The sequence below is a fragment of the Scyliorhinus torazame genome, chromosome 24, assembly GCF_047496885.1.
Source record: "Scyliorhinus torazame isolate Kashiwa2021f chromosome 24, sScyTor2.1, whole genome shotgun sequence".
NCBI lineage: Eukaryota > Metazoa > Chordata > Chondrichthyes > Carcharhiniformes > Scyliorhinidae > Scyliorhinus > Scyliorhinus torazame.
The window spans coordinates 24,698,670-24,723,328 of NC_092730.1; the positions used below are offsets into that span (position 1 = coordinate 24,698,670).

Consider the following 24,659-nt stretch of genomic DNA (forward strand, 5'->3'; position numbering starts at 1 on the left):
GAGCATGTCCCAGACGGAAGAATGTATTCGGACATCATTATTATATTTACGTCTGCACGGGTGTTATTTCCAATTTGTACATCGGTAACTTTGGCAATTGAAGAAAACCAAATTGGTTGGATTAATATGAAAGCAACACATCAGAATCAACATTCAGAGAACAAAGACAGTTTCATATCGTTTCCGGAGCCCGGTATTTCAGTGTGTATTAACAGGTATTACATTGCAACGAGCAGTCGGACACTGCCTTTTCCGCCCCCATCAACCTCGACTGTTTCTGGGCTAGTGATCCGCCCAACCTCACTCGATAAGGAACGTACGAGCGATGTGAAATTGTCACCAGCCTTTAATTTTTGCGGGGTGGTTACATTGCGTTGCATTTCCCCCGGTGCCCGCCTCCTGTCCCACAACCTACCACCCTCGCAGCTGAAGCCCCTGCGGAAGTTTTTGATGCCGGAATGTTCCCGAATCCGATGACGGTGAGTTTGACCCGCAAGAGTCGCCAAACGGCCGATCAGGAAAGTAAATGATGCCACCCCGAGAGGAGGCGGGCAGGGGTGGTGGGCTGGACGTCCCCCTCGCCCCCTCTCTTCTCCACTTGGCGTTCCACGGGATGGGCTTTTATTTTCCCCTCCCGTTCGGCCTTCCTTTTTAAAAAAATTCCCTTCTTAAAAAAAAACCGGTTCTGCGTCTAGACAATGCTCTCCTCGAGTTCCTCAGAGCTGTAGAAGGCCCCCTTCTTGCCAGTCACCTCGGTCTCGGCGTACTGCAACAGCATCCCGTGCACGGACTGGCTGCGCTTAGTCCAGATGACGCTGAAGCGCTTGGCGTAACTGTAACAAGTGGTGGCGGCGATGTCGCCCATGTCGAACGAGCAGCTGCGCTTGGCCCTGGACGTGGCGGCGGCCGCCGGGCTGAGCTGGTCGGAGGCCGGGCTGGTGGAGGTGGGCGTATCGCCGGGCGGCGGAACCCCGGCCCTCGGCCCCGGGCCCTGCCTGGCGTGGCCGCCGGCCGGGGGGCGCTCGCCGCCCTCGCCCCTCGGCCTGGACCGGAACCTCTTCCTCGGCGGCTTGACCCGGCTGGGAGGCGGCGGCGCGCAGGAGGACGGTGGGGGAGGGGGCGGCATCGCCTTGTCCGCCGGCTGCCCCGCCGAATGGAGCACCATCACCCGTCTGCGCGACAGCATCCCGTTGGCGATGGACTGGCTGCCGTTGGTTTGCGAATACACGTCGCTGACCTTGGGCGAATGGGCGCTGCCACAGATCTTGTACTTGACCATCATGGCGACAGTGAAGACCAGCAGGGTGACCACGATGATCCCGCCCACGATCACAGTCAGCGTGCCGCCCAGAAAGTGGGCGTGCAGCAGGTGGCAGTGCGGGTACTCCTCCTTGGTGCCGAACTGGGCACACCCGACGACCTTGGTGGCGGCCAGCTGCGTCACGGTGTCTCCGTAAATCGCCAGAATGCACAGGTCATAATCCGCTCCCGAGATGAGGTTCTTCAGGACGAAAGCTTTGCTCGTCGAGGCGATGATCCTGAAAGGATTGAAGAAAGACGTGAGAGTGCGACTGACCAAAACCCCACCCGGTGCCTATGCTGACCCCTTCACCTTCGGTACCCCGCTGCCCAAGTAAAATTCTCTTCCCGCAACTAACATTGCAGGAAGGCAGACTACGTCCGTTTCCGTGGCTGGGAAGGTCATATGGAATGTACAGTGCAGAAGGAGGCCATTCGGCCCAACAAGTCTGCACCAGCCCTTGGAAAGAGCACCCTGCTTAAGCCCGCACCTCTGCCCGTAACCCAGTAACCCCACCTAACCTTTTTTTTTTGGACACTCAGGGGCGATTTATCACGGGCAATCCACCTAACCTGCACATCTTTGGACTGGGGGAGGAAACCGGAGCACCCGGAGGAAACCCACGCAGACACGGGAAGGACGTGCAGACTCCGCACAGACAGTGACCCACGCCGGGAGTCGAACCTGGGACCCTGGAACTGTGAAGCAATTGTGCTGACCACTGTGCCACCGCGCTGCCCGGATTCAACAGGAACTTTCAAATGGGGTAGTGGGTAAATATTTGAAGAGGAAATTCGCAGGGATGCAGAGTCGGAGTGGAGGAGTGGGACCGATTGGGATAGGCCAAATGCTTCTTATAGCTGTGTCATTCTGCGCCACGCGCGTTCGATCAAGATGCTGTTGTCCAAGGATATGAAACGTCACAACTTTCCCGTGACTGTTGCTGTCTTTTGGTGTGAGGCTCCCTCCTGTGTGCTGGGGTTATCCCTGACTTAGAGGGAGTGGCAGCTCTGTGAACAAGACCATAAGAAATAGAAGCAGGCGGAGGCCGTTCGGCCCCCGAACTTGCTCCGTCGATCATTCGAACCATGGCTGATCCGGAATTCCTCACGTCCACTTTTCGGTCCTTTCTCCCCCCCTTAACCCTCGGTTCCCATCCTGATCAAGAGGGAGGCAGCGGCGTAAGGGTATTGTCACTGGGCTCGTAATCCAGTGATCCCCCCCCCGGCCTACATGTGACTCCAGATCCACCCACAGCAATGCGGCTGACTCTTAACTGCCCCCTCAAGGGCAATTAGGGAAGGGCAATAAATGCTGGCACAGCCTGCGTCCAATGAACAAATTGTAAAAAATTATCTACCTATCCATCGATCTGTCTATCTATCAATCTGTCTAAATGTCTATCTCAACCTTAAATATACACAAGGACTCTGCAGCCGCCCCCCCACCCAGCTATCTGTGGCAAGGAGTTACATAGATTCACAACAAAGAATACAGCACAGGAACAGGCCCTTCGGCCCTCCAAGCCGGTCAGGATACCAACCTTGGCCAAAACCCTCGGCACTTCCTTGTGCCGTGTCCCTCTATCCCCGTCCTATCCATGTGTTTGTCGAGATGCCTTTTGAACGGCGTTAATGTATCTGCTTCCACAGCCTCCCCTGGCAACGCGTTCCAGGCACTCACCACCCTCTGTGTAAAAAACCTGCCTCGCACATCTCCTCTAAACTGTGCCCCACGGACCTTAAACCTCTGCCCCCTGGTAACTGACCCCTCCGCCCTGGGAAAGAGTGCCTGCCCATCCACTCTATCCATGCCCCTCATAATCTTGTAGACCTCTATCAGATCACCCCTCAACCTCCGTCTTTCTAAAGAAAACAGTCCAAATCTATTCAGCCTCTCCGCATAGCTAACACCCTCCAGACCAGGCAACCTCCTGGTAAACCTCCTCTGCATCCTCTCCAAAGCCTCCACATCCTTCTGGGAGTGTGGCGACCAGAATTGTGCGCAATATTCCAAGTGCGGCCTTACCAAGGTTCTATAACTTGCAAGGCAGCATAACTTGCCAGTTTTTACACTCGATGCCCCGTCCGATGAAGGCAAGCATTCTGTATACTTTCTTGACTACCTTGTCCGCTGGTGTTGCCACCTTCAAAGATCTGTGGACCTGCACGCCCAGATCGCTCCGACTTTCTATATCCCTAAGAGTTTTGCCATTTACGGTATATTTCCCCTCTATGTTAAACCTACCAAAACGCATTACCTCACATTTGTCCGGATTAAACTCCATTTGCCATTTCCCTGCCCAAGTCTCCAACCTCTCTGTGTCCTGCTGTATCCTCTGACAATCCTCAACACTGGCTGCCACTCGACCAACCTTGGTGTCATCCCCGAACTTGCAATTACAGACCGGCTACAATTTCCTCCAAATCGTTGATGTATCCTACAAACAACAGAGGCCCCAGCACCGATCCCTGTGGAACACCACTGGTCGCAACCTTCCATTCAGAAAAACACCCTTCTGCTGCTACCCTTTTGTCTCCTGTGACGGTTCCGTGACAATTCCAATGAGTAGAGTCCCAACGTGTTTCAGGAGAGGGGGAACTGACGCGCTCTCCAATTCTTATTCTGTAACTGCTGTAGGGAGAGACTGTGCGAGGGTGGGCTCAATCTTGCATTCCGATAGAAAATACAGAGTCACTTTCTGGAAACTCCCCTGCCCAAATGCAGAACTTCATGTGACAAGGCAAGCTATTTTATTCTGGTGGTTTCACGCCCCCCCCCCCCCCCCCCCCACACACACACACACGGTTACATGTGTAGAGTTACGGCTGAGTGCAGGTTAGAGGGAGTGGGATGACCTAACTAGCCGCACGGATTTTGATGTCTCGCATGGATACATAGAAGACAGGAGCAAGAGGAGGCCTTCTGGCCCTCCGAGCCCGCTCCGCCATTCATCACCATCATGGCTGATCATCCAACTCAATAGCCTAATCCTGCTTTCTCCCCAGAGCCTTTGATCCCATTCTCCCCAAGTGCTGTATCTAGCCGCCTCTTGAAGATATTCATCTTAGGGCTGGTTTAGCTCAGTGGGTTGGACTGCTGGTTTGCGATGCAGAACAAGGCCAGCAGCGCGGGTTCCAATTCCCGAACCAGCTTAGAATTCTGAATTCTCCCTCAGTGTACCCGAACAGGCGCCGGAATGTGGCGACGAGGGGATTTTCACAGTAACTTCATTGCAGTGTTAATGTAAGCCTACTTGTGACAATAAAGGTTACTTATTTATTTAAAAGGCATACCACACCCTTCATGCGTCCTCCCCTTTTAAATGACGAGTCCCCCGACTGTGATGAGTGCAGGAATTTCAGATGTATCATCGGTATTTGGTGTAGTAAGGGTTGAAAAGCCTGGGTTAGAGTGCGTTTGACTGCTGCAACCATGCTTTCAAAGAAATCCTCGTTTGAAAGAACAAAGCTTTTGGATGCCAGGGGTGCAATTAAAGCACCCTAAAAAGCTTGGGCTAAAGCAGTTTTGTTTTGATTGAGGGGATTCCCTGTGGAGTTATTAAGATTTCAGCTTGGTGAGGTGATGCCGTTACTGGGTAGACCTACCTAAGGTATCGGGCAATTTGTAAGAAAAGCAGGTGAAGCTGTGATCACATGTTTGCGCTCTGCAGTTCAGATAAAAGATGTGTCTGCAGACGGAAGAGCAGTGTGGTTGGAAAGGTGAACAAACCAGCTGAAACAGCTTTGAAAGAAATGCAGCTAGACTTTCTGCATGGGTCTGGCAGGAGTCAGATCTTCTTTTTAAAAACGGCCTCAAGAGAGCTCTCTATCTCAAAGAACACCTCTGTGAGCAAGAATTCCTGAGTGCCAGTAAATTGAGAGTTGAGATTTTTTTTTTCTTGTTGTTAGAGTGGTAATAAAGATAGCAGTTAAGGATATTGCATTCACTGTATTGAATAGTATTGTAGGGGTAATTGTAAGTTATTTTCTGGTGTGATGTTAAAGAATCTAATACTGTGTTCGTAATAAAGTTTGTTCCAATTTACCAAATCCCTATTTTGTGTGAAATCACTCCTGGAGAGAGGTATACTTCCCTCACCGCCTTACGAACTTCAAATATTGGGTTTTCTGTCCCGTGTCCTAGTCACTATTGGGGTCTGGTCCAGGATCGTAATACTGACCAACATTCGGCCCTGTGCCAAATTCAAATAAAACCGGTTCGCCAATGGAAGCACAGACTATTTTCTAAATGGGGAGATGCTTCGGAAATCAGAAGCACAAAGGGACTTGGGAGTCCTTGTTCACGATTCTCTTAAGGTTAACGTGCAGGTTCAGTCGGCAGTTAGGAAGACAAATGCAATGTGAGCGTTCATGTCGACAGGGCTAGAATACAAGAGAAGGGATGTATTTCTGAAGCTGTATAAGGCTCTGGTCAGACCCCCATTTGGAGTATTGTGAGCAGTTTTGGGCCCTGTATCTCAGGAAGGATGTGCTGGCCTTGGCGAGGGTCCAGAGGGGGTTCACAAGAATGATCCCTGGAATGAAGAGCTTGTCGTTTGAGGAACGTTTGAGGACTCTGGGTCTGTACTGGTTGGAGTTTAGGTAGCAAACCTTTCCACCACCTATCCCTCAATTGGCTCAGTTTGCTGCTGTTAATGGTGACTGTTTCCATCTGAAACAATGGGAAGCGTAGACAGGAAGGATGCCCGAGTGTAAAATATTAACACGTTTCAGACTGACTGATCTACATAACTGGGCCATCAGGTCAGTGAACGATAGCCTCGCCAGTGAGTAATGTTGACAGCCGGCCGGTGACTCCAGCGACTGTTCTGGTTATCGGGACGCGAGCGCACTGAGCCTCCGGCATAGAAACAAGCTATTCGGGCAACCTGCCCCTCGCCTGTTCATGCGCCCCCCCTACCCCCCCCCCCCCCCCCCCCCCTGCACAAGGCCCCTTGCCACCCTACCTCATTCAGCAGCGTATCCTTCAAGAGATTGCCCACCTTGCCCGAAGGGCATTGAGTCAGGCACGTGCAGTGCAGGATCGGAGTTAGCAGTCGCCACAGACTCGATCAGGGGCTGAAGCAGCATCATCGAACCGGTTGCGGGGGGGGGGGCGGTTAACGACAATCTGGCGGGTTCACGGTTCCAGAGATGACCCGATTTGGACAATTAAATTCAAAAAATGCCCTGGTGGGGTTTGAACCTGGGCTAACCACTAGCACGTAGCCAGTGAACGCACAGACGTTCGATAGAGCGGCTGTGTAGCTAGTCAGCCCAAGGTGCCACACCCAGAAATACTCCCGCAAATATACTCGCCCAGAAATACCCCTTCAGAAATACACCCTGGAAATACTCCTCTAAAAATTCTAATCAAGAAATGCCCTCCAGAATCACAATCAATAATGATCCTCAGAAACTACTGCAGCAATACTCCCCAGTGATTTACGTGATAACATACCGGCAGGAATACCCCCACTAACGGCCCCCTCCCATTTAATCAAAGCGCTCTTAAGTAATAAGGCCATCGCCGCGCCCCCCGGACATTTTCTTGGAAAAACTACGGCAGTGTTTGCCGACCGAGCTCGGTTTGAAGAATGGAATTTGAATTTTTCCCATCCCAATGTCTAGTTGAAGACTGAGCTGATTAAACCATTCAAAACGCTCTCAACAGTGAAAGGATGTCGGCAGACTCGATATCCAAACAGATGTTGGTGCCGCTGGTAATGACTTGGACGTGGCTGAATGCTCGGGATCAGCGCTCATTTCTAAACACCCGGAATTTCACACTTCAGTTCCGATTAAGCAAAAAAAAATATTGAAATCTAATATTAACATAAGGCCAGAGTTCTTGGAGTACAATATCTGATAACAGCACTGGAGATTTGTAATGTGTTTAACAATGCTCCAATTTACTTTACGACCTATAAAAGACGCTGTACCATTTCCCTTATTATCTCGCTGGCGCAGGCCAACAGCAAGGAGCGGGCTGCCGAGCTGGTCGAGTAGCCCAGAGGCCTGGTCGAGTAACCCGCCGATTGGCAGTTCAAATCCCACTGTGGGAGCTTGGAATTTAATTCAGGATGTAAAAATAAATAGATCAGAAAATAAGAGGGATTGCGGTCAAAATCAACTGACTCACTAATCTCCTCCGAGACCTGAGCTCATAATCCAGTCTGGCTCTCCAGTGCAACAGTGCAGGAATGTTTCCCTGTCTGAGGTGCTGAAAGGTTGAGTTTAGGCCCTGACTGCGCTCTTACATCGATCAGAGAGCCCCGACAGTACAGAAGGAGGCCACTCGACCTCTTCGAAAGAGCACCCCACCTAGGTCCACTCCCCCTGCCCTGTCCCCATATCCCCACCTAACCTTTGGACACTAAGGGACAATTTAGCACCGCCAATCCACCTAACCTGCACATCTTTGAACACTAAGGGGCAATTTAGCACGGCCAATCCACCCAACCTGCACATCTTTGGACACTAAGGGACTATTTAGCACGGCCAATCCACCCAATCTGCACATCTTTGGACACTAAGGGACAATTTAGCACGGCCAATCCACCTAACCTGCACATCTTTGGACACTAAGGGACAATTTAGCACGGCCAATCCACCTAACCTGCACATCTTTGGACACTAAGGGACAATTTAGCACGGCCAATCCACCCAACCTGCACGTCTTTGGACACTAAGGGACAATTTAGCACGGCCAATCCACCCAACCTGCACATCTTTGGACACTAAGGGACAATTTAGCACGGCCAATCCACATAACCTGCACATCTTTGGACACTAAGGGACAATTTAGCACGGCCAATCCACCTAACCTGCACATCTTTGGACACTAAGGGACAATTTAGCACGGCCAATCCACCCAACCTGCACGTCTTTGGACACTAAGGGACAATTTAGCACGGCCAATCCACCCAACCTGCACATCTTTGGACACTAAGGGACAATTTACCACGGCCAGTCCACCTAACCTGCACATCTTTGGACACTAAAGGACAATTTAGCACGGCCAATCCACCTAACCTGCACGTCTTTGGACACTAAGGGACAATTTAGCACGGCCAATCCACCCAACCTGCACATCTTTGGACACTAAGGGACAATTTAGCACGGCCAATCCACCCAACCTGCACATCTTTGGACACTAAGGGACAATTTAGCACGGCCAATCCACCCAACCTGCACATCTTTGGACACTAAGGGACAATTTACCACGGCCAGTCCACCTAACCTGCACATCTTTGGACACTAAAGGACAATTTACCACGGCCAGTCCACCTAACCTGCACATCTTTGGACACTAAAGGACAATTTAGCACGGCCAATCCACCTAACCTGCACATCTTTGGGCTGTGGGAGGAAACCCACGCAGACACGGGGGAGAACGTGCAGACTCCGCACAGACAGTGACGCAGCCGGGAATCGAACCCGGGTCCCTGGCGCTGTGAGGCGGCGGTGTTAACCACTGTGGCCCCCTGCCGCCCCAATTATCAAAGGAACCATGGCATTATTTCATGGGAGAGCAGGAGGGTTCGTCTTGGAGCCCTGGGCAGAATATATGAGAACATAAAGAAATTGGAGCAGGAGTGGGTCATTCGGTCCTTCGAGCCTGCTCCGCCATTCGTTATGATCATGGCTGACCATCCAACTCGATCCCCTTCACCCCAAGTGCCATATCTCACTACTTCTTCAAAACACACAAGTGTTTAGGTCTCAACTACTTCCTGTGGCGACGAATTCCACAGGCCGCCCACTCTCCGGGTGAAGAAATTCCTCCTCGTCTCTGTCCTAAATGGTCAATCCCGTATCCTCAGACTGTGACCCCTGGTTCTGGACTCCCCCCCACCACCATCGGGGACATCCTTCCTGCATCGACCCTGTTAAAACTTTTGAGGTCTGGATGACATTTCACCACCCCCCCCCCCCCGTCCCCGTCCCCATTCTGAACTCCAGCGAATACAATCCTAACCAACTCAATTTCTCCTCATACGTCAGTCCCGCCATCCCTGGAATCAGCCTGGTAAACCTTCGCTGCGCTCCCTCGAGAGCAAGAACATCCTTCCTCAGAGAAGGAGACCAAAACAGCCCACAATACTCCAGGTACAGCCTCACCGGGGCCCTGTGTAATTGCAGAAAGACATCTATATGTAGGCCATTCATTAATTCAAAATCGTGGGGGGAGAGGGGGGGGGGGGGGGGGGTTCTACCTCAGCTCTGCTCCCCTGCCCCATATCCTGTGATTCCCTTAGAACCTTCCCCCCACCCCCCCAAAATAATTCTCTCAGTCTGGGACACGATCAGCATCCGCACAGAACTCCGGGCGGGGAATCGAAGAGATTCACAATGCCCGAAGAGAAGGAACCCCTCCTTATCGCAGTCAAAATGGCCGACTTCTCACCCTCGAAAGAGTGCAGACTTGTGTTTCCCTCAGACAGGGGAAACTGTCCTCACCCGCTCCCACCCGTAGAAATTAAGATGTTTCAACCTGCTAAACTGGAGGAAACATTGGGCGAGTCCATTCAAGCTCTCTGCCAAGGACGACGCCCAGGAGCAAAGCCCCAGCAATTATGCTTCAACTAACAGAATTCCCTGGTTCATGGCCTCACTGTTGCTTGCGGAGGTTGGCTTCAAAATGGCTGCTCCACGGTGACGGCCATTGAAGAGGGCTTCACTGGTCCTGAGGTGCCTGCTGAAGACACGGAGGCAAACGTCTCTCTGTCTTTAAGGAAGGAAAGATGCCTGTCCTTAACCGGCCTGTTCCTCTCTGTTTCTCCAGTACCATTACACATCTAGCTAACAGGACAACAGAAATAAAAGGTAACCTTGCCAGCGACGCCCACCGCAGTGGAACGAATAATAACTTTTTTTTTCAAATCCCACTGCTGTGAGGGGGCTAACAAACGTTGTGAAATACTGCGTGGCATTCGTAGCTTTAGCTGTCGTGCCTGTTGCCATGGCGATCGTGTTCCATGTACACAGCAGCAGATGAGTGCGGGGGAACAGACGATCGCGAGGGTCAAGGCCGAGAAAGAAGAGCCATTTTTACCCATCCGCCCAAAGAAAGAAAGAAAAACACAGAACGTGTGCAAAATCAGTGCCGCACACTTTCAGGTGCCCAAGGATTGGAAGAAGCCTGACAGCTAGGCCCCATCGGCTGGCTGTAAGGTGTGGCTGTTCGTCCCCGGGGCAGAGTTCAACAGAGGATGAGCGGCTGGTCAGAGGATTAGCAACTGGGGACGCTACAGTGTGAGAGAAGAGCCAAGATTGGTGACAGTCTTCAGGAGACCTGCCTGCCCCTGCGTCACTCGATACTGTCCCCTCGCACAAAGAGATTCGAACCTGCCGGCATCGTCCTGGGGTTTCCAAGGATTAAATGTTAATCTCCGGGACACTGGTCCGGGAGAAGCGACCCCCCCCCCCCCCGCCATTCAATCATGGCAGTCAAACTGTTTGTGTCATCTGCTGCTGGAAAACCCACAAAATAAGTGGAGGGGAGGGGCGGGTCGCTGTCGGCGGGACCGGGCGATCCGGCGGGCGGGAACGCCCGAGAAATCCCGCCCCAAAGACCTTTTCGAAAAGCACCACTGTGCGACTATTCGTTTGGCAGCCCAGAGCTTGGGCGCTGCCGAACGAAAAGGAGACAACCCGTCGAAGCTTTTCCTCTCCCACTCGTCAGGATGGATTCGCAAGGATTCCAAATTGCCGCCCCCCCCACAACCCCCCTTCGAGATCTGGCGTTCTTGCGCCTCCGACCTGATGGGTGCGTGATGAAAATCTTCGACGGCGCGTGTCTTTTTTTCCAGCAGTACCCGAAAATCTATACCGCCATGGGGGCTGCTTGACTGACAGTCGACCATTCAAGCAATAAGAGTCTGGCTCGCTTTCTGATTGGCTGAGGGGTGGCGGGGATGTAAAGGATGGGTAGTCAATGGCACGACATGGTGGTAGCGGAGGGTAGTCAGAGGCAGCAAGTGGTGACACCAGCAGCAAAATGGCCGCCCAGAGTTAGCGATCCTAATTGCGCATGATTGGACTCAGCACAACCTCTCATATTTAATCTGGCAGTTTTAGTGGAACAAAAACGTTCTCGGGCCGCCTCGAAAGCATGTTAACCAATCAAAGTACAACAACGAGACACACAAGGAGGGCAGATGAACAAAAGCAAAAAGGTCATAGCTGGGGGGCATCTTAAAGGAGAAGAGGGAGAGGGAGAGGGGTAGAAGTGAGCGCAATCCAGAGCTATAGGCCCAGGCAGCAGAGTGCTGTGCACAGTTTTGGTCCCCTTATTTGAGGAAAGATGGAGTGGCATTGAAGGCAGTTCAGAGGAGGTTCACGAGGTTGATTCCAGAGTTGAGGGGTTTGTCGTATGAGGAGACATTGAGCAGTTTAGGCCGATACTCTCTCGAGTTTAGAAGAATGAGGGGAGATCAAATTGAGGTGTATCAGATGACAATGATAATCTTGATTATTGTCACAAGTACCAGCCTCCCTGAACAGGCGCCGGAATGTGGCGACTAGGGGCTTTTCACACTAACTTCATTTGAAGCCTACTTGTGACAATAAGTGATTTTAATTTTAAGTAGGCTTACATTGACACCGCAATGAAGTTACTGTGAAAATCCCCTCGTCGCCACATTCCGGCGCCTGTTCGGGTACACGGAGGAATGTCCAATTCACCTAACAAGCACGTCTTTCGGGACTTGTGGGAGTAAACCGGAGCGCCCGGAGGAAACCCACGCAGACACGGGGGGGGGGGGGGGGGGGGGAAACGTGCAGACTCCGCACAGACTGTCACCCAAGCCGGGAATCGAACCCGGGTCCTTGGCGTTGTGAAGCAACAGTGCTAACCACTGTGCCGCCCTGATGAAAGGTCTGGGTGAAGTAGACGTGGAGCAGATGCTTCCTCTTGTGGGGCATTCGAAAACGACAGGTCATAGTCTGAGGGTAAGGGGGAGCAAATTTAAAGCAGATTTGAGGAGAAACTACTTCTCCCAAAGGGTCGCGAACCTGTGGAATTCGCTACCCCAGAGTGCGGTGCATGCTGGGACAGTGAGTAAATTTAAGGAGGAGTTAGATTTTTAATTGGTAATGGGTTGAAGGGTTACGGAGAACGGGCAGGACGGTGGAGTTTAGGCCTAGGTGAGGTCAGACGCGATCGTACTGAATGGTGGAGCAGGATCGGGAGGTTAAATTGCCGACTCCTGCTCCTAGTTCTGATGTTCTAAGAAAGAACTATTCTGTCTAATTCCACCTCCCGGCTCTTGTTTGAAGCCCTGTAGCTAACAGCACATCGAGCACAAATCTGGTGTTCTTGATTAATAAGGGGATTTCTTGAATAATAAGGGGTTATGGGGAGAAGGCAAGAGATGGTGGAACAAACCATTACAAGGGGACATAGATTTAAGATGAAAGGTGGAAGATATAGGGGGGATATCAGAGGTCGGTTCTTTATCCAGAGAGTAGTGGGGGCATGGAATGCACTGCCTGTGGAAGTAGTTGAGTCGGAAACATTAGGGACCTTCAAGCAGCTATCGGATAGGTACATGGATTACAGTAAAATGATATAGTGTAGATTTATTTGTTCTTAAGGGCAGCATGGTAGCATTGTGGATAGCACAATTGCTTCACAGCTCCAGGGTCCCAGGTTCGATTCCAGCTTGGGTCACTGTCTGTGCGGAGTCTGCACATCCTCCCCGTGTGTGCGTGGGTTTCCTCCGGGTGCTCCGGTTTACTCCCACAGTCCAAAGATGTGCAGGTTAGGTGGACTGGCCGTGATAAATTGCCCTTAGTGTCCAAAATTGCCCTTAGTGTTGGGTGGAGGTGTTGACTTTGGGTAGGGTGCTCTTTCCAAGAGCCGGTGCAGACTCAATGGGCCGAATGGCCTCCTTCTGCACTGTAAATTCAATGATAATCTACGCTTAATCGAGGACAAAGGTTCGGCACAACATCGTGGGCCGAAGGGCCTGTTCTGTGCTGTATTTTTCTATGTTCTATGTTCTAATGGGGATGAGGAACATATGAGCCGTGATTTCCCATTGTGGGGCAATGTTCGCCCTCTTGTGGGGCAATCTAGAGTGAGATGTCAACAGGTATAGGTTGAGAGGCGGTAGATTTAGAACTGAGACGAGGAGGAACTACTTCTCGTAGAGGAAGGTGAATCTTTGGAAGTCGCTGCCCCATAGTGCGGTGGAATCTGAGTTTTTGAATTGTTTCAAGAAGGAAATAGATATGTTTCTGATTTTAAAAACGTGTTAAAGGGATATGGGGAACAGATAGAGAAGTGGGTCAGAGACCAGGAGGAGATCAGCCACGGTCTGATTGAACGGTGGAGCAGGCTCGGAGGGCCGCGTGGCCTAATTCTGCTCCTCTACCTTCTGGTCTTACCAATGGCGGAGCGATGAACGCTGGGACGCCCAAGTGGCCAGAGTTGGTTTCAGAGGGCTGAAAGACTGCTGGAGGTTACGGAGGTAGGGAGGGGGTACAAGGCCAGGGGTGGCTCTGAAATTGGAGAGCAGAGGCTTGGCTGACCTCACGCTGAGGATAGTGGGAGTCTGGCCGGGAGTCCATCGACACGGTCAGTTCTGGAGGTGTAAGTGCGTTGAAGAGGGTTCAACTGCAGATGAGCGAAGGCAGGACGATGTAATGGAGATGGAAGTAGATCGTGATGGAGATCACTATCTCCATCTTGTCTGCGCCCAAAGTTAAACACAACTTAAGCTTTTAGCTGTCTGCACTTTGCCATCATTGATTCCTACAAGTGCATTTGGAACAGACATTAACCTTGCAAACACATCAAGCTGTAATCACACTCTCTCACTAGCAGTAGTGCCTCTGTTAATATGGACACAGGAACTGACAATGGAAATATCACGGCCATCACTCAATCATCCACTATCAACATCCTGGGGGATACCATTGACCACAAACTTAACTGGACCCAGCCATATCAATACTGTGGCTACCAGAGCAGGTCAGAGGGTGGGAGTGACTCCCCGAAGCCTGTCCACCATCTACAAGGCACAAGTCAGGAGTGTGAGGGAATACTCTCCACTCGCCTGGATGAGTGCGGCTCCCAACAACACTCGAGAAGCTCGACACCATCCAGGACAAAGCAGCCCCGCTCGATCGACACGCTAACCACAAACATTCGCTCCCTCCACCCCCGACGCACAGCGGCAGCCGTGTGTACCGTCTACAAGATACACTGCAGTAACTCACCAAGGATCCTTCGACAGCACCTTCCAAACCCACGCCCACTACCAGCTAGAAGGACGAGGGCAGCAGCAGACGCACGGGGAACACCCCCGCCTGCAAGTTCCCCCCCTCCGAGCCGCTCGCCATCCCCACTCGGAAATATATCGGCCGTTCCTTCACTGTGGCTGGGGTCAGAATGCAGGAACTCCCTCACTAACAGCATGGTGGGTGTACCTACACCACACGAGACTCCAGGAGGAGGCTTACCCACCACCTTCTCGTGGGGCAACTAGGATTGGGCACCCAATGCTGGGCCTAGAATATATATAAATAAACAATTGCAGTTCTTTAAAATGGAGACTAAATCATAACGATGTGGACCCTCCTCATCTGAAGGCTATTCTTCCTGCGTACAGCAGCAAGGGAGGTGATCGGGACAGGGATAGACTGCTCAATGCTTTGAGCTTGTTACACATTGATTGACGAGTATATTATGGAGGTTGGCACAGATTCAAAGGGTGTAATACATCTCTGGGTTCCGAGAACAATAGTTGTTGCTGTTGGGTTTCTGACTAGGCCTCAGCCCCTCAGTGTATCTCCCCCCTGGTGACATGGCGCAGTCTTTACACTGCTCTGTGTTGAGGGCAATAAGGATTAGACTATGGAGACGGGGGGGGGGGGCGGCGGGTGATGAAATTCTCTCGGTTCCCGCCTGCAGCGCACCCCCCCAACCCCCCCACCCACGGGATTCCCGACGGCGTGGGGTGGCTTTCAATGGGCTAGCCCATGGACAGGTGGCGGGGGTCGAGAATCCCGCCGCCGGCAAACGGCGCGTTGCCGAGATACAAGAGGTGGGGGGGGGGGGGGGAAGACGGGCGAATGGCGCCCCGAGAGGCGACAGCTGACAGGACGCACAGCGGCGGGGCCTACCTGTACACCAGAGTCTCGTCCACGGAGGAGTTGTACTGGATCTGGTACATCCACACCCCGTGCGGGGGCTTGGCGGAGGGCCAGCGCACCAGGGCAGTGGTGGCGGTGACGTCGACCACAGTGACCGTCTTCTCCTGCCTCCGCCGGCCGTCCGTGCCGTTGATGGCGGGCTTGTTGGAGGTGGTGATGTCCGAGGAGCCCGGGTCGCGGTGCAGGACGCGGACGGTGCCGTTCCCCCGGTGGGGCAGCGGGATGATTTTCAGGTCAGCCAGGGCCGTCGACTCCCCGGCTGCGTTGGTAGCGAAGCAGGTGTAGGAGCCGTCGTCCCTCACCGTAGCCACCAGGATGTCCAGCGTGCCGTTCCGGTAAGAGGTCATCCTGGACGAGTTCGAGACGATTTTGTCCTCTGGCGACACCCAGTGGATGATGGGCTCCGGGTCACCTATGGCCCTGCACTTGAGCGTCGCCCTCTGACCCTCGAGGATCCAGATTTTGTGCGTGTGCCGCGTGATAAGGGGGGGCTCGCAAATAAACTCCTCCTCCGGGATGTACCAGAAGTACTTGCCGGCCAGGTGGGAGGGCGTCGCGCAGGTCTCCATGTCGTCCTCCCTCACGAGGCGTCGGAGCCATAACAGCTCGCAGTTACAGTGGAGAGGGTTCCCCCCAAAGTTCAACGTGATGGTAGAGGTGTAAGGCGTGGGGCTGATAACCCCAGTCTGTGAGCGAGCGAACAACGAGTCCGGAGGTAGCGTCTGGAGCCTGTTGGACGTCATGTCCAACCGCGCCAATTTGAAGAGCTCCGCAAAGGTCCCGGCCATGACATAGTCAATGAGGTTGTGGTCTAGGTTCAGCATGTGTAGGTTGACCATACTCTGGATGGCCTCCCAGGGGACTGTCTGGAGATTGTTGAAGGACAAATCGAGGTCCTCCAGGGTGAGCACGAAGTCGTCAAAGGCCGTCTCCACGATGCTGATCAGCTGGTTGTTGTTGATGATCAGGTGCTGGAGGTTGACCATGCCGCTCAGATTGTCGTCCTGGATAGCGGTCAAGCGGTTACTGTCCAGGTGCAGCGAGCGAAGGCTCTCCAGGTCGCCGAAGGCAAAGGGCTGGATGAAACGGATTGTATTCCTGGACAGGGTGAGATCCACCAGGCCGGACATGTTGAGGAAGTCCTGCTGCTCCACCGTCCGGATGAAGTTGTCCGCCAGCCTCAGCTCCACCGTCCTGCGATCGATGTTGACCGGAATGAACAGGAGGCCCTTGTTGGCGCACAGCGTGCTGAGCGACTCTGAGAGGTTTTGGCAGGTGCAGTGAAACGGGCACGCCTCGGCCACAGCTGCTAAGCCCCCTGACAGCAGCAACACCAGGAGGAGCCTCTCCATCGTGGATCCGGCGGGGAAACCTGCGGGCAACGGAACACTCAAGTTAGATCGACGAGGAAGAAAGCAACACGGTCAGACCACATGCACGCAGCCTCCCACAGAGCGATCAATAACCTGATCAATGACATCTCTGACAAGCTCTCCCACTCTCAGTGCTCCTTAGGTCTCATCCTCACAACGAATGGTCAACAGCCACAGGAGGAGACCATTCGGCCCTTTGTCCCTGTGCTAGCTCTCTGCTGGAACAACTCACCAACCCCCCCACCCGCCTTCTCCCCGTGTCCCTGCACTTTCCCCCCACCCGCCTTCTCCCCGTGTCCCTGCACTTTCCCCCCACCCGCCTTCTCCCCGTGTCCCTGCACTTTCCTGCCTTCCCAGACAACAATCCGTTTCCCACTTGAAAACCCTCAATCGAACCCGCCTCCGCCGCACTCTCGGACAGTGCCTTCCAGCCCCGGGCAACACGGGAGAGTGTGATGGGCCGGGATTCCCGCTGGCAGTGCGCACTCCCAGCTGAACGTTATGACAGCTATTTCTCCGTTTTTTATTCCCTCATTTCCCAAATTCTTAAAATATTGATGGATGGGGGACTTTCCCCGCGGTAAAGTATTGCATCTATATATATATATATATATTTTTTTTTTGTATGTGGACAGTGACCCCCCGGGCCGGGATTCGAACCTGGTTCCTCAGCGCCGCAGCCCAAGTGCTAACCACTGCGCCACGTGCCGCAATACAGAATTTTGAATTATTTCACGGGCATGAGCATCGCTGTCGGGGTCACCGTTTATGAGGAGGTCATTCAGCCAATCGACCCTCTGAAAGAGTAGGCTACCTAGGCCCATTCCCCCATCCTGACCCTGTAACCCCATAACCCCACCTCACCGTCGGACACGAACGGGTAATTTATCACGGCCAATCCACCTAACCGGCACATCTTTGGGATGTGGGAGGAAACCGGAGCACCCGGAGGAAGCCCACGTAGACACGGGGGGGACGGGCCAACTCCACACAGACGTTGGGGCAGCACGGTAGCACAGTGGTTAGCACAATTGCTTCACAGTTCCAGTTTGATTCCCGGCTTGGGTCACTGTCTGTGCGGAGTCTGCACGTCCTCCCCGTGTGTGCGTGGGTTTCCTCCGGGTGCTCCGGTTTCCTCCCACAGCCCAAAGATGTGCAGGGTAGGTGGATTGGCCATGATAAATTGCCCTTAGTGTCCAAGATTGCCCTTAGTGTTGGGTGGGGTTACTGGGTTATGGAGATAGGGTGGAGATGTGGGCCTGGGTAGGGTGCTCTTTCCAAGAGCCGGTGCAGACTCGATGGGCCGAATGGCCTCCTTCTGCACTGTAAATTCTATGATAAATTCTATCAAGACAGTGACCCAGCGGGGAATCGAACCTGGGACCCTGGCATGGTGCGGCAGCCATGCCGCACAGACGTAGCTCAGGCCCCATTTTAACGCCCTGGACTGCAATGTCCCGCCCCTGATCCCGGCGGGCAAGGTCATGCCCGTTGGTGTTGGGGGACAAAAACCGCACCATAACAGTCAGGGTTTGTATTCCATTTGCGCATGTGTTCTTATGGAATCTTACAGCACCACCCGAGGCCATACAGCACACTGTGCCCGTGCCAGCTCTTTGAAAGAGCCCCCGTCCTGCCCTTCTTGTCTTTCTCCATCTTCCTGCACACTTACCCCTCCGGGCAGTTATCAAACATTCTTCCCCCCCTTGTCAGGCAGCAGGGGCTGGATTCTGCGTTCTGGAGACCGAGTCCCCCACGCCGGCGTGAAAACGGTGGCGTTCCACGACGGAAAACTCGGCGTGAAATAGTCGCCGATTCTCCGTTCCGGGGGCGGGGGTGGGGGGGGGTGGGATAGCAGCCAGGCAGTGTAGAGCACCGGGCTCTAGCTGCCGATACGGCCTGTAGAATTGCCGGGTTCGTGGCCGCGCATTCGCACAGTGGCGGTCTGCAGCGGCCGCGCCGTGCAACATAGCGGATGCGCCGCCCCTGTATCCGTCGGGAATTTTGGATTTTCCAGCCTGTCGCCCAACACGATTTCAGCGTCAGCGACCGGAGAATCCAGTCCCAGATCTCAACAATTCACCACGCGCAGGAAACGTCACTGTCCCCCCCCTCCCACTGTCCCCCCCGCCGTCCCACTGTCCCCCCCGCCGTCCCACTGCCCCCCCCTCCCACTGCCCCCCCGCCGTCCCACTGCCCCCCCCCTCCCACTGTCCCCCCCGCCGTCCCACTGCTGCCCCCCCCCTCCCACTGTCCCGTGCCAGCTCCCTTAAATCTACATCCGCTGATTGCCAATGGAAACGGTTATTGTAAATGCAATTGCAAATGGTTAGCTGGATTGGCCGCGCTAAATTGCCCTCAGTGTCCAAAAAGGTTAGGAGGGGTTATTGGGTTAAGGGGATCGACTGTATGTTCTATGAAACAGCTCCGGACCTTTTTTACTTCACCAAAACCTCCTTGCGATTTTCAACACCCCCATTAAATCTCTGCTCCGAGGAGATCAATCCCAGTTTCTCCGGTCTGGCCTGGAAGCGCTTCGAGTGCAAGCTCCCTATGTAAACCAGGAAGCGGTCACGGTGTAACGACGCCCTCCGGCCAGTGGTGTCTCTGCTGGGTAGGGGGGGGGTGTCATGACGGTGTGACCGGTTTGAAACTGTGGCCACATGTGCTCAGCTGGGACAATTTTACAGGAAGCGTACCGGAATCTTAAAATGTTAATGACGCTAAATGGCTCGGTCTAAATGTAGTCCTGAAATTGCGATAAATTGCTATCTATGCAGGGCATCGGCAGGCCTTAGTTTGGGGAAATTGCAGAGTCGCTGGCGTTCAATCATGAACATCTGTTGCGCTTGAAGCTCGAAATTTGTCTCTTTCTTAATTGCTCTGTTCCTTATCGGAACGCGGCAATTTCTCCTGTTGGATTTGCTTTGTAACTTCATGAATGAAAAGGGTTTGAATGGAATTTCTTTACCATCCTTGTCAGAATCTATATTGACCTTCAAGTCGCTCCTCTGCAAATGAGTGTGAACTGTGCCAATTTGCATCGATTTGCCGGCATTTCAAACCACCCCGAGGCTGGACAAAGCCTGGGACGTAACTCGAGAATCCCCGTAGGGCGGTAAGAGCCTATTCGGCCCGTCTGCCCTCCGAAAGAGCAGCCTACCTTGTTAGTTTCTGTTCACTCAAGAGTCCTGCTCCTTTCCCAAGCCACCTTCCTTTTCCTTGAAGATATTCTATACAAAACTCTATCACCACACCACTCCAAACAAGTGCCACCTGCAAACTCTTTACATACAGTTATTGGATACTTATTGGAGACATCTAATTGGAATGTCTCTTAACCCATTCCTTAACATACCAAGGCCCACGTCCCCGGCCTATCCCTGTAACCCCACTCAACCTGCACATCTTTGGACACTAAGGGACAATTTAGCACGGCCAATCCACCCAACCTGCGCACCTTTGGACACTAAGGGACAATTTAGCACGGCCAATCCACCTAACCTGCACATCTTTGGACACTAAGGGGCAATTTAGCACGGCCAATCCACCCAACCTGCACACCTTTGGACACTAAGGGACAATTTAGCACGGCCAATCCACCTAACCTGCACATCTTTGGACACTAAGGGACAATTTAGCACGGCCAATCCATCTAACCTGCGCATCATTGGACACTAAGGGACAATTTAGCACGGCCAATCCATCTAACCTGCGCATCTTTGGACACTAAGGGACAATTTAGCACGGCCAATCCATCTAACCTGCACATCTTTGGACACTAAGGGGCAATTTAGCACGGCGAATCCACCTAACCTGCACATCTTTGGACACTAAGGGGCAATTTAGCACGGCCAATCCACCTAACCTGCACATCTTTGGACACTAAGGGGCAATTTAGCACGGCCAATCCACCTAACCTGCACATCTTTGGACACTAAGGGACAGTTTAGCACGGCCAATCCACCTAACTTGTACATCTTTGGACACTAAGGGACAATTTATCACGGCCAATCCACCTAACCTGCACATCTTTAGACACTAAGGGACAATTTAGCACGGCCAATCCACCTAACCTGCACATCTTTGGACTGTGTGAGGGAAACTGGAGCGTCCAGAGGAAACCCACGACACACGGGGGGCGGGGGTGCCGAATGTGCGAACTCCGCACAGGCAGTCGCCCAAGGCCGGGTCTCTGGCGCTGTGAGGCAGCGGTGCTAACCACCGTGTGGGGTTGAATTTGTGTACTGTGGCTATCTGTTGGTGGTGTGGGGGAGTACACCGTGGGTACATTCGGGAACGGCCTTTGTGGGTACGTGCCATTATCCCTGCCAGTGACTCTGTCCACCCCTGACGTGTGTGTGTGTACATGTTCCTAGGGAGCAAGCGCTTTAAAGGGTTAAGCAAAAGATTTTGGTACAAAAAAACGACCCTCCTTGCATTGAATCTGAGCCACCCCCTTCCTCACATTAACCCTCACGAGTACGGGGGGGGGGGGGGGGGGGGGTCACAGATTCACAGGTCCAGCAATGAGCAGAGATTCCGCTGTCTGCGGAGAACAATTGGATTGTTGCAGTGTGTAATCCTGTGGGAGACATTAGAGGCAGGGACTGGGCGAGCGGGGGGGGTGGGGTGGGGGGAGCAATTTATCTGCTCACTCCTCCACTCAAAAGGAAGCGATCGATGGCATTCCTTCACCCTGTGACTGGTTGGAGAGCCCGCGGGAGGGGACGGTGACAGGTGCGAGGGGGAAAAGTGGAGCAAAACAAAAACCCAAACCAACAAAATCCCGACCGTGCAGCGAGCCGCTTCGCCCACCAGCGCCAAAGTCCCGGCAATAAATCACTCGAAAGCAGATATATTTCAGTTAACACAGCACACCCACCCCGCCCCCCTCCCCGAGTCTCCGTTGTGAGTGACACGCAGCAGCGACCTGCGTTATTTAAACATTGTTAAACAAATTGATCTAAGTAGCTTGTCATTGTGCGAAGACCAAAGTGGCGTGGGGGCAATCTTCCGTACGCCTCCACTCAAAGTGCCCTGTTATCTGATGTCCCCAGCGCGCAGGGTTAGCGCGTGTGAGTGAGCCTGGTTAGTTGGCAACAGCAAAAGGGGTTAAAACCGCTGCACAAACGCCCCAAACACGCACGTTCCTTTCACTAGAATAAACACCAACTGGATCGTAAACCCGACCACTGTCTTGTTTTACCAAATGACCTTCACATATTAATGGAGCCGCTCCCGAGACACCATCCTGTTTGACAATCTATTTGCCCCTTGCGCAGGAAAGCCCTCCTTCCCTTTTATTTGTTCCGTTCCTCTGCACTGCTTCACCCTTTTTCAAGTTTACCTTTTATTTCGCAGAGGGTGTTGAGCAGACGGCGAGCGTCTTTATCTTCCACACTGCCAGCCTCTGTCTGTCCTGCTGCCTTCCCTGCCGGAGCTTTGTGATAACATCTCCGGCTGCTTGCCGGAGTGATGCAAGGTGCGGGCTTGTCGTGTGTTTTTTCTCCTCTTTTTGTCCCCTCTTTCCAGCGATCCCTGGAATGCCGCTCAGCTCGAAGCGAGCTATTTAATAGTCAGGCTCCAGAGATTCATTTGTCTCTGCCAGTGGTTGTAAAACACGGAAACAGACTCCAGAGGAACCTGCTCATTGCCTTTGATTTCTCCGATGCTAGTGCTTATGGTTCCTCTCTCTCTCCCTCGCACACACTATCTCTTCATTCCTGGCTCATTCTCCACCCTCCCCCTCTCACTCATTGCCTTTCTCCCTCTCACCCTGTCTTTCTCTCTCTGGGATCGCACTCTGTATCAGTCCCTCTCTGTCTGTCTGCCAATTTGTCTCTCGCTGCCCCTCTCAATGTCTCTTTCTTTCCCTGTGTTGATCTTTGTATCAATCTGTCCCTCTCTTCTCTCTGTCTTTATCCGTCTTTCTCTCCCTGCCTTCCTTGATCTATGTCTCTGTCTCCATCTCTGTCTCCATCTCTCTCTCTCTGTCTACCCCTCTCTGTCTCTCTCTGGTATCCAATTCTCTCTCTCTGACTCTCTCTCCCTCTCACTCTCCCCCCTTCAGTCTCTCTCCCCCTCTCTCTCTCTCTCTCTCCCTCCCTCTCTCTCCCTCTGTCTTCCTCTTGCTGTCTCTCACACTCCCTCTCTGTCTCCCTCACTCCCTCTCTGTCTCCCTCACTCCCTCTCTGTCTCCCTCACTCCCTCTCTGTCTCCCTCACTCCCTCTCTGTCTCTCACACTCCCTCTCTGTCTCCCTCACTCCCTCTCTGTCTCTCACACTCCCTCTCTGCCTCTCTCACTCCCTCTCTGTCTCTCTCAAATTCCCTCGCTGTCTCTCTCACTCCCTGTCTGTCTCTGTCTCTCTGTTTGTCTCTCTCTGATTCCCTCTCTCTGTGACTCTCCCTCTCTCTGTCCCTCTCTCTGATTCTGTCTTTCTGTTTCGCTCTCTGTCTCTCTCTCTGTCTCTGTCTCTTTCTCCCTTTCTGCCTCTCTCTGTTTCTCTTTCTCTCTCTCTGTCTCTCTCTCTTTCTCGCGCTCTCTGTCCCTCACTCTGTCTCTCTCTCTCTGTTTCTCTCTTTCTCGCGCTCTCTGTCCCTCTCTCTGTCTCTCTCTCTCTGTTTCTCTCTGTCTCTTTCTCTGTCTGTCTCTCTCTTTCTCCCTCTCTGTCACTCTCTCCTCTCTCTCTGTCTCTCTCTGTCCTCTCTCTGTCTCTGTTTCTCTCTCTGTCTCTCTCTCTGTCTGTTTCTCTGTCTCTGTCCCTCTCTCGTTCTCTCTCTCCGTGTAGTTCAGCTGCCTCAATATAAAGGGAACTTGCAGAGTGCTGGAGGACAGCACAGACAGATCACACTCCCCTCAGTACCCGGCACATCTCCGCAGTCGCAGGTTCCTCCTCCTCCTGTGTCACTCCCCACACCGTGACTCCGGCAACGTTCAGTCCGAGGTACCAGCTGGGCTTTCGTTCTGCAAACCCCCCCCCCCACCCCACCCACCCCACCCCCCACACACACACAACCCACCCCCACTCCCCAGTCATCCAGCTTGTTCCTGGTGCTGTCCCCCTCCCCCTCTGCTTGCCCTGTTGTCAGGAGACTAACGCCAGTGTGATGAAAGCGCAGCCTGCAGCCCTGACTGCGTCCCATGGAAGGAGCGACGATATGCTGCAGATTTACACTCCACGCTCGGGAACAAGGGGGTAGTTCTTTTCTGCTTCACCTGGGGGAAGGGAGGATGAGAGCGAGAGAGAGAGAGAGCTCAGCGCGGGAGAGCAGAACCCACCTCCCCCTGTGGAATGTGGATAAACTCTCGAAACGGAACAGTTTGCTGGATCGTGATGCGGAGCGAGGGGTTCAATTCCCCGTCCCGCCTGAGGTTATTTTACAGAACTTACAGTGCAGAAGGCGGCCGTTCGGCCCATCGAGTCTGCACCCTACTTAAACCCAGGCCACCATCCGATCCCCTATGCCCCAAGGGCAGCACGGTAGCATAGTGGTTATCACTGTCGTTTCACAGCTCCAGGGTCCCAGGTTCGATTCCCAGCCTCGGGTCACTGTCTGTGCGGAGTCTGCACGTTCTCCCCGTGTCTGCGTGGGTTTCCTCCGGGTGCTCCGGTTTCCTCCCACAGTCCAAAGATGTGCAGGTTAGGTGGATTGGCCGTGCTAAATTGCCCCTTAGTGTCCAAAGATGTGCAGGTTAGGTGGATTGGCCGTGCTAAATTGCCCCTTAGTGTCCAAAGATGTGCAGGTTAGGTGGATTGACTGTGCTAAATTGCCCCTTAGTGTCCAAAGATGTGCAGGTTAGGTGGACTGGCCGT

The 24,659-nt window shown here is 53.1% G+C and overlaps 1 protein-coding gene across 1 annotated transcript; it reads right to left on the bottom strand.

Annotated features, from left to right (window-relative positions):
- Positions 1 to 328: 328 nt before the first annotated feature.
- lrfn4a (leucine rich repeat and fibronectin type III domain containing 4a) lies at positions 329 to 23,800 on the bottom strand. Its single transcript, XM_072489466.1, has 3 exons — positions 22,192 to 23,800; positions 15,439 to 16,840; positions 329 to 1,538 (listed from the first exon to the last, which is right to left on the bottom strand). The coding sequence occupies exons 2-3, from the start codon at positions 16,818 to 16,820 to the stop codon at positions 692 to 694; spliced, it is 2,229 nt and encodes a 742-aa protein (XP_072345567.1). The 5' UTR covers positions 16,821 to 16,840; positions 22,192 to 23,800; the 3' UTR covers positions 329 to 691.
- Positions 23,801 to 24,659: the final 859 nt, after the last annotated feature.